We start from the raw sequence: 13,878 nt of genomic DNA, 5'->3' as shown, positions 1-13,878 counted from the left end.
ATATCATCATCTACACTGATCATGCGGCATTAAAGTACCTTCTTTGTAAGAAGGATGCAAAGCCTTGCCTGTTAAGATGGATCCTTCCACTCCAAGAATTTGACATATAAATACGAGACAAAAAGGGAGTAGAAAACGTAGTGGTTGACCATCTCTTTAGGCTTGATCTTCCCAATTCCCTTGAGCCGACACTAATTAATATATGTTCCCCGATGAACAATTGTTTAAACTCTCTCAATTACCTTGGTTGGTTGACATTGCAAATTATCTTGCTACAAGTTTCACGCCGACATATTGGATTGCTTAAGATAAGAAAAAATTCTTCGCCGAGGCATGTAAGTTTTTCTGGGATGACCCTTACCTATTTAAGTATTACCTAGAACAAATTATAAGGAGATGTGTGCTAGACAATGAACATTAAAATGTTATCTCCTTTTGTCACTCTCAGGCTTTTGGTGGTCACTTTTCTGGTAAAAAGACAACGACCAAAATTCTGCATTGCTGCTTTTATTAACCCACTATATTTAGAGATACTCATGAGTTCTACAAAGCTTGTGAGCGTTGTCAGAAATTGGGAATAATGTCCCATCGAAATATGATGCCAGTAAACCCCATTCTAATCATTGAAGCATTTGATTACTTGGGCATCGTTTTCATGGGGTCATTCCCCCAATCCTTTGGGAATTTGTACATTTTGTTAGCAGTAGATTATGTCACTAAGTGGATCGAAGCGATCCTGTACCGGAACAATGACCATCAAATGATTATTAGATTTTTTAAAAGAAAACATCATTTCCCAGTTCGGAACGTCTCGGGCCATTATTAGTGATGGAGGTTCACACTTTTGTAATAGGCCATTCGAGAATTTAATGAAGAAATATGACATCTCTCATAAAGTGAGTACTCCATACCACCTACAGACAAGCGAGCAAGATGAAATTTCCAACATGAAAATTAAACAAATTCTGGAGAAAACGGATAACCCTGACCGTAAGGATTGGTCAATCCGTTCGACCGATGTTTTATGGGCTTACCGTATAACTTTTAAGACCCCTATTGGAATGTCTCTCTTTAGACTCCTCTATGGAAAAGTTTACTACTTGCCTGTGAAGCTGGTGTAACACCCTGAACTCTTCAATACTCGAGTATTGAAAGTTCTCGAGTGTTACCGTAAAGTTTAACTTAATATGTACATGTGTACGATACCAATCTAGATGTCCTAAAGTTACATCTATTCTCCAATGTGTATATGGCCGTTGGGAACGATCGTCGTTTATGGATCGAGTCATTTGACCATTGATTTTAAAGCAGGACCATAATATACCTAAGTATCCTCATCTGCTCATCATAACCAACCACTCAGTCAAATATGCACTGTAAGATAGAGACATTTAACAGTCCACTTTGATTTTGGACCACCCGATCGTAGTAAATTAGCTACTCGATCTCTACATCCGCTCATACACTCATCAAGTTGAGATTTTGATCCGTTCATCTTGTTCATCACCTATGAATATGCTTAATCTATCATTGGAACTACAATCTGAGAAACTTACACATATGAACAAGACACTTGAATCTAACGATACACATGTTCTACCTCTAATCATTCCAGAAACCCACTTTATACATCCGTTTATGAAACTAACTGTACATCCACCTACATACATGGTCAGGGTGCTAACCATCAAGTTCCCTTATTTTTAGCAAGTCATCCGACTGTCCATCATGTTTGGATTCGCCAAACAGGCCATACGAACATTGGAGTAAACCGATCCTCCAAGATCTGAGGGTATAGGCCCAAACTACTTGGTAATTTGTCAATTAGATGTGCACAAATGCTATTTTGAAATTTTGAAGCGTGTTGGCCATTAAAAGAGCACTTAGTCATCCTTGAGAGATCAGGGCATAAACTAAGGCGTTACAAAAAGCGTGAAAAATAACAAACAGTGGTGAAGTTTTGTCACATTTGGATGGTCCAGTTAGTAGGTACGGATGACAGAAGTTATGACTATGGAAAATGGTAAAATTGTATTTTAAAACCCAAAACCAAAACCAAACGTAAACAGTAGCATGCATCTTGGAGTTTTCACATGATATGGAAACCCACGTGTTCTAACAAGATGTAGCCCACCCAATGCTTAGATCTGCTTCATATTTAGGCTTGTGGCCCACCATGACCTACTAAATCTAGTGAATGGATTGAATTTCATAACAAAGAGCATGATGGACCCCACCTTCACCCCAGTCACTCACTGTAACGCCCCGAAAATCGGGGGTCGAGCAAAGCTAAACTCCTAAGGTCCGGTGTATCACTTATGCAACATGGATGATGATGTTCAGATTTCGTTCATATGAATGAGTTAAACATGAGTGAGATTATATTAAAACAACATATCATACTCTAGAGATAATGTAATTAAGCGGCGGAACTCTGAAGCACAAGTATCTAAATACGAAAGTAGTTCACAAACTCCGGAGTATGAGTATGTAACTGGGCTGAATATATATATAGATGTATCGTTTCAGAATAGACAAAATATCAAAATGTAAAGCGTTCAGCTAATCCATAAGTCCCTGTAATCCCGTCGAATCAGCACGAAGTCTACTTAGACCCGCCTGAGGGCTGAACGTAGGAGAATTCTTCCTCCAGGTTTATAAAGTCCAACCCCGTCGCATAGACTTCATTGTCACCTGCATCTAAACCAGAGTCTGGGTGGTGTTTTAAAACACCGCCTCAGGTGGGAATGAGTAGCTAATTCAGTGGAACTATAAAGCAAAGGTTAACATGTTATCAATTCAGTCAAGCAGTAATGATAAAACAATATAACAATCTTTTCCTAAGTACTCTTATTAATGCAGGAATGGTATGCTATAATGATGCATGCCCTCGCTTGCACTCCATCTGTAAGACTCGTATCTTAGTCCGTACCATTCCATAGATTTCCATGCTCCTCCCAATCGAAGTCAAGCAACCTTTGACCTTTATCCGACGTTTGTGCGCGATCCTAAGCCGAGTCCTGTTAACCTGTATCGACTTAACTCGAGACTAATATCATTGCGATCTCACTATCGCTGCGGTTCGACGCCGCGTCTCCTGTTGAGGCATTACCCAGGCCAGGTGATGTGGGACTGCGTTCAGTTCGAGAAAACGCTGCGCGTTTGCAACCCAAGAGAATCTCTACAACATGTCCCATCAATCAAGTACACATCCATCACTTCACATGTTAAGTACAAGCAACCATCCTCTCTCTTACATAAGTACTCCAAAGTCAACTCTCTCCCTTACACAAGTACATCCATCCATCACTCAGCATCCCTCTCTCCCATCACCCCTCTCTCTCTCATTCTCTCTCTCTATTTCAAGCAACTCCATGAGAGTCCAACGTCCATGGCTTCCATGGAGAAGCTAGTGTGGCCCACCTTCCTACCTCCCATCTCCACCATCCAAAGATTATCTCGACCGTTGAGATCGTCCCCTTAGAGCTCTAGAGGATATGGGTGGAAGAAGGAAGAGGAGATCAAAGGTGGGTGTTTCTATAGGCCTAGATTTCTTGTTTTGATGATGGGCCAAGTGAGGCCTACCGATCGATGGTATGGATCTCAATTTGGACCCAAGATGTGGCCGATAGCCGACCTTGAATCTCATGATCATTCCATGATGGGGCCATCCTCCATGGACCCCATCTTGATGTTTACTTTCTAGTTAAAAAGGGGTCATCTAGACTTTCCATTTTGGTGGAGAAGGAATCTTCACTATTGATTTTTGTTTTGATGGGCCCACATGTATTGAGACCCACTTGATGTATGATTGGATGCATGGAAGGGGAGGGCTCATAGTGGCGGAGCCCTTCATCGCATGTGTCTTTCTCTCTCTCTCTCTCTCTCTCTCTCTCTCTCTTTCTCTCTCTTCTCTTGATTGTTGGCCCCATGATGTATGTAATGTATCCATGTTGTTCGCTTTTGTGGGACCCACTTGATGGACGTGTTGGATCTACACCGTCCAAGCCATGTGGGCCCTACCCTTTGGTGATGGAAAACACAATTATCAGATTGATCTAAATCAAGTGTGTCACGTCTATGTGGGACCCACCTTGATAAATATTCAAGACTGTCCGTCCAGCATCCCTGGACGATGGACGTGGGTCGAGTGAAGCATGAGCAGACAGTGGGGGGTGTACACGGCACGCGAACGTGCCATGTGAAAAACAAAAATATCAGTTTGATTTAAAAACTTGGGTGGACCGCTCATGCAGGCCCCACCTTGATGTATGGGTCTAATCCACGTCGTCTATCCCGTTCCCCAGCTCATTTTAGGTGTTGAGCCGAAAAATGAAGCTAATCCGACTTTCTGGCGGGCCATAGCATAGAGAACAATATTCTTACCGTTGAAATACACCCTGATATTTCTGTACACTAAAATATATCAAATATTGAGCTTGATGGGTCTGTCTTGAGCCATAGAAACCAATGGCTAGGTTGGATTCCCCTGACGCAGGCCCCACTTGGGAAAAATCACAAAAAAACAATATATATATATATATATATATATATATATATATATATATATATATAACATGCAGCAGGGCTACTGCCGTTGACCCCAGAGGACGCAACAATGTCCTGCTGCTGTGTGGATGCTGGAGGCTGGGACGGTGGGTTCCAGCCGTGGGCCCCACCGTGCTGTGTGAACATCAACACTGTGCATTTGGTAGGGCTCCTTAGGGTAGTGGGCCCCCCAAAAATCAGCCGTATACAAAACTCACGTGGCCCACATCACTGGAAACAGTAGTGAATTGAACGTCTACCATTGAAACCCTTTTGGGTCAAAGAGGTTTTGGATCATTATGAAATTTGTTTTTTCTCTGCATCCAGGTTTGTGTGACCTTATTAACAGATTGGATGGAGATAAACATTATGGTGGGCCCCACGTGGGACCCACTGATGTATGTGTGTATACCCACACTGTCAGTCCATTTGGTGGGAACCACCACTGATGTATGTGTTCTATCCACACCGTCCAGGCCCTGGATGGTGGGACCCACCATGATGCATGCATTGTATCCTTATCGTCCAACCATTTTCAGAGATCGTTTTATGGCGTTAGAATGAGATAGATCCAAATCTCAAGTGAACACGTGGGATGGTGGGATCCACCTGTTGTATGCATTGGACACGTGGAACCCCACCTGACATTTATGAAAAGGCCACACCGTCTAGAGGCCTGCCTTGATACGTGTGTTGCATCCATGCTGCCTAGCACGAGGGTCCCATGTGATGTATGTATTTTATTCACACCATCCATCATCTGGACGGTGGTACACTACCCTAATGTATGCTTTGGATCCATACCGTACATGTGTGGGTATCCACCATGAGGTATGTGTTTTACCCCAGCCATCCACTGTCTGGACGGTGGGTGTTTAACATGATGTATATGTTGTTCCACACTGTCCATTGTATGTCTCCCACCATGATGTGTGGATTTGATCCACACCGTCCATCAGTGTGGACTCCACCCTGATGCATTTATTATCTACACCGTCCATATGGACAGTGGGACCCACCATTAATGTATTTATTCTATATCCACGCTGTCTACCAGGTAGACCACTGCAGAAAATAGTGGAGGTTTGAACGTCTACCATTGAAACCCTTTTTAGGTGCAGAGAAGTTTGGATCAATTATGATATTTGTTTTCCCTCTTAATCCAGGTCCTTGTGACCTTCTGATCAGATTGGATGGAGAATATCCGTTATGGTGGGCCCTACCCTGATGTATTTATGGCCCATCCATGGGGCCCACCCGGATGTATTTGTGGCCCGTTGATATGGCCCACTTGTAGATGGTGCGGCCCATTGGTGCAGTTCGTAAATGCGGCCCATCTTGACTTATTGGTGGCCCATCCGTTAAGGCCCACCTGGATGCAATTGCGGCCCATTTGATGAGGCCCGATGTGATGTATTAGGCCCATGCCATGCGGCCCATTGCGATGTATATTAGGCCTTTGTGTGAGGCCATGGGCCCACTATATGTTTGGCCCTATGTAGGCCACTCTTTGGGAGCAATGTTGGTGAGATGTTTATATTGATGGGCAATGATGATCGGATGTCCACATTGTGACCTTCCCTTAGGCCTTGTTAGACTCATTCTCATTATTCTTTTGTGGGTTAACCCAAATAAGTGGGCCCCATTCGCCGTAAACGGATGACTCCGTGCTATCGAATTTGATATAACCATGGCCGAGTGCCGATCTTTATACTATCACTATAAGAAAAATGGGCAAAGGCTATGGCCAAAATCCGTAGCTAAATCCCTTTTGCTACGGATATAGTCCGTAGCACGTCCGTCGCTATTGGTGGAGTAGCTAAAGGTCTAGCTACGGATTATATCCATAGCAATAGATACCAATAGCTACGGATAATATCCATAGCAATAGATACTTATGGCCACGGATTATATTCGTAGCAATATCTTTAGCTACCCCACCAATAGCAACAGACATGCTACGGATTATATCCGTAGCAAAATTGATTTCATCTGTAGCAATAGATACAGATGCTCCCAATAATATCTGTAACAATAGATACCAATAGCTACAGACAAAATCCGTAGCTATAGATACGGATTATAAAAAAAAGTATAATGATACGACCTATTTCCATTGCAAGAACCTGCTGTGATTAATAACTCATCTAAGCTTAATGCTGATAGAAATAGTACATAAAATGCAATCAGAAAAAAAACAATGCATTTATTACAAATAGCAATCAAATCATACAATGCATCCTACATTCACATTTCTAAATAAACAATACTTCACTTTGCTCAACCAATCATAAGAATTACAACTAAGGCGTGCTCTCATGTGCAAGAAACAAATACACTCCAATACAGTAAACACCCTCCATATGCATTCAATAATGCTCACATTTTTACAGAATTTTCTTCCTTCACACGGTCAATTTCAGCAAATGCAGAAGATAGAGCTTCTTCTTTCCTTGAAACTGCAGATGTAACTTTCTGTGGACTTCGACACAAGATCACTTTCAAGTTCTGAAACCCTTCTCTTGAGAAAATGAATTTCATCCTCCACTGACTTCTTTAGCTTGTTAGCCTGTATAAAACAGCATTTGTAGACACAATCAAACAAGCATGCCTTTGTACACATCTCAAAAGGAAGAAAGACAAAAAAAAAAAAAAAAAAAAACCACTTATATATGAAGAAATAAAAAATGTACCTACAAATCTTCTAAACTATGACAAAATCTAACATAAGTAATGTGTTCAAACCTAAGATGGACTTTTAAACTCAAAACCTAGGTTTAGGATAAGGTTATAGGTTTAAGTTTAGGTTTTAGGTTTAGGTTAAGGTTATAGGTTTAGGTTATAGGTTATAGGTTATAGTTTTAGGGAATTGAGAATAGGTTAAGGTTTAGGTTTAGGAAATCGGGTTTGGGTTTGGGATCGGATTTAGGTTTGGGTTTTCAAGTTTAGGTTTATGTTTAGGTTAGAGAGTTGAGATTAGGATTAGGTGTAGGTTTAGGTTTAGGAAATCGGGTTCAGGTTTAGTTTGGGTTTTCAAGTTTAGGTTTAGGTTAAGGAGTTGAGATTAGGATTATGTGTAGGTTTAGGTTTAAGGATTTAAGAATACATTTAGGTTTTAAGTTTAGGTTTAGGTTTTATGTTTAGGTTAGGTTTAGGTGTAGGTGTAGGTGTAGGTTATAGATTATAAGTTATAGGTTATAGCTTTAGGGAATTGAGAATAGGTTAAGGTTTAGGTTTAGGAAATCAGGTTCGGGTTCGGGATCGGATTTAGGTTTGGGTTTTCAAGTTTAGGTTTAGGTTTAGGTTAGGGAGTTGAGATTAGGATTAGGTGTAGGTTTAGGTTTAGGGATTTGAGAATACATTTAGGTTTTAGGTTTTAGGTTTAGGTTTAGGTTAAGGTTAGGTTATCGGTTATAAGTTTAGGTTATAGGTTATAGGCTATAGGTTATAGGTTATAGGTTAAAGGTCAAGGTTTAGGTTATAGGTTTTGGTTTAGGTTAAGGTTATAGGTTTTGGTTTAGGTTTAAGGTTTAGGTTTAGGTTTAGGTTTAGGTTATAGGTTTAGGTTTATGTTATATGTTATAGGTTATAGATTATAGGTTATAGCTTTAAGGAATTGAGAATAGGTTAAGGTTTAGGTTTAGGAAATTGGGTTCGGGTTCGGGATCGGGTTTAGATTTGGGTTTTCAAGTTTAGGTTTAGGTTTAGGTTAGGGAGTTGAGATTAGGATTAAGTGTAGATGTAGGTTTAGGGATTTGAGAATACATTTAGGTTTTAGGTTTAGGTTTATGTTTTAGTTTATAGGTTTAGGTTTAGGTTTAGGTTTTAGGTTTATAGGTTAAAGTTAAGTTATAGGTTATAAGTTTAGGTTATAGGTTTTGGTTTAGGTTAAGGTTATAGGTTTTGGTTTAGGTTTAAGTTTAGGTTTAGGTTTTAGGTTTAGGTTAAGCTTATAGGTTTAGGTTATAGGTTTAGGTTTAGGTTTAGGTTATAGGTTATAGCTTTAGGGAATTGAGAATAGGTTAAGGTTTTAAGTTTAGGAAATCGGGTTCGGGTTCGGGATCGTGTTTAGGTTTGGGTTTTCAAGTTTAGGTGTAGGTTAAGTAGTTGAGATTAGGATTAGGTGTAGGTTTAGGTTTAGGAATTTGAGAATACATTTAGGTTTTAGGTTTAGGTTTAATTTTTAGGTTTAGGTTAAGGTTATAGGTTTAGGTTAGGTTTAGGTGTAGGTTATAGGTTATAGTTTTCCTATTTAGTGTGCTTTCCTTGTGATTGGGTAAGCACCTTTTGTACATATTTTTCTCTAAGGCAATGTGTATAGACGTTGAGAAAATACTTGCAGGAGGCGTTGCAAATTCAGATGCATTTTGGAGAATCTTCTTTCATCCAGCATTTGCTTCTTCAGTGCAAAACTACTTACATTTAAGGAAATCAGTCTGATGAGTAAGATTATTATTTCTTTATGTTCCATCCAGGTATAGGCCCAGTCAGCATATTCCCAGTTAAATACCTAAATGGTGGTAAAAGAAAAAAGAAAAGAAAAAGAAAGAAAGAAAATCCCCACTTCATTGTTATCAAGGGTAAGCATTGACTCAGAAAGCCGTTAAGTTGTAGCTGTTGCAGTTTTGGGGCTGCACCTGCTGCAGTTAAGCTGAATATATGCTTGAACTTGCACCATAAACACAAGTCAAGCCAAACAGTCCCTTGGCTTCCACATGCCACATTTCTATATCATCAATCCCGTTCTAAAATATTGTTTTTGACAGATTAAAGGAGAATGAATGCAATGCAGACAAATAAAGAAGGGCATATATGCAATGCAGACATATACAATGCAGACAATTGCAATGCAATCCTAATAGTTTCGAATCCTAATTTTATGCATGGTTAAGTAGATTAAATCAGGGATTGCAAATTTAACAAAGTATAGTTATAGAGAACAACAAAATGACTAGACATACAGACAATTAAAAATGGTGAAAACTACAATTTAGTACATCCATGTCACTACGAAACCTACTTTCCAAAAAAAAAATGCAATTAATATGAGACAAGTTTTCTTCAAAAACTTTACCACACAATACATGCTTCAAATAATTTGCAGAGAAGAAAAGCATTCTCAAATAAGTAAAGTGGCAGTGAAAATATATATTTACCACAACATGACATCCCTAGCCTTGAGAGAATTCACAACATACACACACACACACACGGACTCACACGGACACACAGACGCAGACACAGACACGGACACGGAAACGGACACACACACACACACACACACACACACACACACCTATTCCCCATATAAGGCATTGGCAAAAGACAAACCTTTTTAGGCCCGCGCCTAGCTTGCTTTCCTTGTGGATAAATATGTGCTCCTTTGATAACAGAAGTTGGCCTGAGGAGAAAACAACATAAATTAGCACTCTAATGTAGAAAATAGAAGCATTTGACATAGCTAAGAACTCCAACAGAATAAAAGGCCAAATAACACTATAACAGAAACACTTACATTTAGCATAGTTCACCAAATCGACTTTTGGAACTAGATTTGCATCTCAAGTCCCAGAGCGCAAAAGATCCATCTCTTGAACCAGATACAACTAGGTCTGTTTCAACAAATAAATACTATCTTCATTAATTAGACATGTATATTGTCACTTGAGTCACAAATCACAAGACCAATAAAATTTCCCTCTAAGATAGCAATCTGTGCATGAAAAATCATAATCCTACCAGGATTAGATGGGTGCGAACACAATGACTTCACACTGCCTTTGTGCTCCATCATGACCCCAATGCATATCTTTTTCTCTGCATCCCAGACTTGTATCTGTTGAAATACAGATGAAATCAGTGGTTCTGTGGCTTCTGTAAGGCCTCAAGAAAGTAGTTTGTGAGAAGGTGCATGAATGGACCAACAAAATAGCATGGGGAATGGACTCATCAGCAAGTAAAGACAGATTGGTTAGATAAACAATTCCACAATGCAACAGTGTTAACAGCGATAGAAGAAAGACAAAACAAACATAAGGGCTAGTGTAGTTGCAATATGTGATTGCCACAATTCAATAAATTGTTGCAACCTATCCACCACAGCATTGCATGGATATGTGCCAATCTGATCAATCCAAGTCATAGGCCCAGCAATGGAGGAAATGGCCTGAAAATCACACTGATCAGATCTTAACCATCTGATTACACATCAGATTTGGACCACTGCCCAGTTTTTAATGATCACCAAGGTTTTGGAGACATGCTCCATGATAATGGGCCCACAATTGCTACATCCCAAACTTATGCCACATTTTGTGGATGAGTGGCCACAAGTTGGTGAATTGGGGAATACACACACCATAGTTAGTCATATTTTTTTATTGTTTTAGTCATTGTGCTGCTGTTAAATCAGAATCATTTTTCTCACCACTATATGCATTTACTCCCCAATTTTAACATAATCTAGAGAGAGTCCATGTTTAAGTGAAGCTTACAGTTTGATCACCCGAAGCTGTTAGAATTTGAGTGTCATCCTGAAAGAAAGAAACAAACAAAATTAGAGAAGGGAGCAAATGCTGATAAATTGTATTGATTTAAGAGAGTAATCCAAATTTTCATAACCTTGAGATTTGAAATACAATCAATAAAGGGCTTCCAGGCCCAGAAAGAAAAAATGAAAAGAAAGAAAGACAATTGGAGTTCAAATTTTTGAAAAGCACAAACTTGTACAATCCTGCTTGTGTTCGGACTCAGATTGCAATGGAAAGTGAAATTATAAAATGCAGCTATACGACTGCCAAAATCATAGATGCAATAGGGTCTCAACTTCTGTTAATGAGAAATTACCCCTCGAAGCCTCTCACCATCCATTCATTGGGCAATAAAATAAAATAACAGCCAAATCAAAATGGGCTTTTTTATGTTCTCTCTACATCCGATGAATGGACAGTGAGAGATTGAGTTACATGCATCCACAATTAACAAACATTCTTTTCCCCTACAGCTAAAATTCTCAATGATGTGCACATAATACAAATACGCCTACTTTAAGGGGGGGTAACATTTCCGTGTGATCGTCCAACCAAATCAAAATGGGCCTTTTATTATTCCCTCCGGACATGCATTGTCCAGTGAATGGACGGTGAGAGATTGAGGCACGTGTCCACAATGGACAAACATTCTTTTCCTCTGCAACTAAAATTCTCAATGGTGTACATAATATAGACATGCCTAGTCATAAAGGGTAAATTTTCCGTGTGATCTTACAAAAAACATCAAATAAATCTTTTTTTTTTCTATTTTGTGGACAGTTCTACATCTGAAATTCAATATAAAAAGAAAGAAAGAAAAAAAAGAGTACATGAAACAGAAATTGCTTAAAGTAGAGTGGATAGAAATAAACAAGCACATGAACTTAGAAGAAAATTACCTTTGTCCGGCAGACATTAAAAATGGCATTATGGTGTGCAACCCAATCACAAACCCGAGCTTCGTCTGAAGTTTATGAAATACAGAAAATATAGATGATCAGAAAAGGAATAAAAACAGAACCCCAGATGCTGAGAATTGAGATCACTAAGGAAGACGGACATCAAGCAAACCTGCATTTTGTCGGCAAGAAGCAAAAGATGGAAGCTTTGAGCGGGTGTCATAGAAGCTAATGTACCCGTCCTCATCCAAAACCGCAAGAAAATGACTATTTCTACTCATCTATTAAAAAAATTAAAATTAAAAATTTAATGTGAGAAAAAATATATGGATTAGAAGCTTTTGGAAAACTATTAGTTTATGGGTGGGGCCCACAAGCAGATCTACACCAGAATTTCTGTTTGGTTTCCGGTGGGGCCCGCATGCCGATTTACACTCCGATTTACACTGGAATTTTCATCTGATTTCTGATAGGGCCCACCTTCAGCTATCCCAGCCGCTTATACAGCGAACCCCACCAAAAATTAACAATGATGCATTAAGATCCCTCATTGTCCAATACCGGCCATCGAATGTTCAGTCTATTGACGGACAATTAAAAGGAAAATACAGTGAAAGGGGTCCACCGATTGGATGGGATGGCTGAAATGTTCCGTGACCGAGATTTCCAGTCCATCGCCCATCCATGGCAGGCCTCCCCAGATGAACGATCTGGATCGCTGAAAATGGTGTACCCCACCTTATAGAACACCACCTCCAAATGCATTACCTTGCAGAAAGAAACCGCCAATGGGGGAGAGGGGTGACCGTCGTGCTCTATCATCACGACTCCGGTCCCGGGGCCGCCGGAATCCGACGATAGGTTGCCAAGGTAGGGCCTTTTCTGCACTACACGAAGAACAGGAGGGCAAAAGGGTAATTAGAGGAAAAATCGATGGTAAAGATGGAAATGGATGAAGGAGGAGACAGGTTATCTACCTCTGAATCCATTGAGCTCTCTGGTTCTGAGTTCTTGGAAGAAAGGTAGATGATTCGAGCTCTGCATTTTCAGCGAGAGAGAGAGAGAGAGAGAGAGAGAGAGAAGAGGGCGTTCACGGCTGATGCATTGGAGAGAGAGAGAGATGGAGCAAGGATAGGGAGGGAGAGAGAGGATTAGGGAAAGAAGAGCTTTCCCAGAGCTCTGATTAGAGAACGGGGAGAGAGAAAGAGAGAGAGAGAGACAGAGAGACTGAAAGACGGCTGTTTGGGCGCGGCACTGTTTTGAGCGCACGCCCAAATTTCGGGTTTTACTTAGCGGACGGACGCAGAAGCTGCGATCAGGAATCTGTGGGGCCCACCACGGCGTATTTCGTTAACCCATTCCGCTTCGTAATTTTAATAAATTATTTTAGCTTATGACGGAAAATTTTAGGTATATTGAAGGGAAAAGTAGACCACACCATGAGAAGCAATAGTAATTTAATATCAATGTTTCCTACCGTGTGGTCCACTTAAGCCTTAGATCAAGTTGATTTTTTTTTTGTCCTCTAAAGTAATATTTAAAAATATATAGGTGGCTCAGATAGAACATATAGTTTTTCTTAGGCCTCATATAGTCCCTTACAATACTATTAGTTATTAATGTTGTATCAACTTTTTAGCTACGGATTAAAACCGTAGCAATCATAGCTAAGGTTTATGTTCGTAGCAAAAAAGTAATGCGGTCTGAATCCTTTGCCCCTTTTTTTGGTAGTGTAAGGTTAATCGGCTGATCATCTATGGACCCTGCCTTGTTTATATGTTGATTATCGAGACCGATTCCGTGTGTCGATTGTCAAGGCTGAGTATTGAGGCCGATTCCGATTGTCGAGGCGGAGTATCGAGACCAATTCCGTGTGTTGATTCCGATTGTTGAGGTCGATT

General features: G+C 40.1%; 1 protein-coding gene and 1 long non-coding RNA gene across 2 annotated transcripts; both read right to left on the bottom strand.

Annotated features, from left to right (window-relative positions):
* Window positions 1-6,737: 6,737 nt before the first annotated feature.
* On the bottom strand, window positions 6,738-9,735 carry LOC131249995 (uncharacterized). The gene is made up of 2 exons (XR_009172955.1): window positions 8,885-9,735; window positions 6,738-7,117 (listed from the first exon to the last, which is right to left on the bottom strand). It is a non-coding gene; the product is annotated as an uncharacterized LOC131249995 (long non-coding RNA).
* A 144-nt stretch (window positions 9,736-9,879) lies between these two features.
* LOC131249994 (uncharacterized) lies at window positions 9,880-13,041 on the bottom strand. The gene is made up of 8 exons (XM_058250697.1): window positions 12,955-13,041; window positions 12,746-12,864; window positions 12,150-12,258; window positions 11,978-12,042; window positions 11,043-11,081; window positions 10,288-10,384; window positions 10,064-10,160; window positions 9,880-9,949 (listed from the first exon to the last, which is right to left on the bottom strand). The coding sequence occupies exons 1-7, from the start codon at window positions 13,019-13,021 to the stop codon at window positions 10,066-10,068; spliced, it is 591 nt and encodes a 196-aa protein (XP_058106680.1). The 5' UTR covers window positions 13,022-13,041; the 3' UTR covers window positions 9,880-9,949; window positions 10,064-10,065.
* Between the last annotated feature and the right edge of the window lie 837 nt (window positions 13,042-13,878).

This window comes from Magnolia sinica, chromosome 6 (assembly GCF_029962835.1).
Source record: "Magnolia sinica isolate HGM2019 chromosome 6, MsV1, whole genome shotgun sequence".
NCBI lineage: Eukaryota > Viridiplantae > Streptophyta > Magnoliopsida > Magnoliales > Magnoliaceae > Magnolia > Magnolia sinica.
The sequence above is the reverse complement of the archived record's forward strand: the minus strand, read 5'-3'. Positions and strand labels throughout refer to the sequence as shown.

Excerpts from the sequence above, each read along its gene's own strand:
- LOC131249994 (XM_058250697.1), bottom strand. The coding sequence starts at position 13,021 with ATGCAGAGCTCGAATCATCTACCTTTCTTCCAAGAACTCAGAACCAGA. Across the intron at positions 12,043-12,149 it reads TTCTTGCCGACAAAATGCAG|ACGAAGCTCGGGTTTGTGAT; the intron begins GTTTGCTTGATG and ends CATAAACTTCAG. Across the intron at positions 10,385-11,042 it reads CAGCTTCGGGTGATCAAACT|ATACAAGTCTGGGATGCAGA; the intron begins GTAAGCTTCACT and ends GTATTTCAACAG.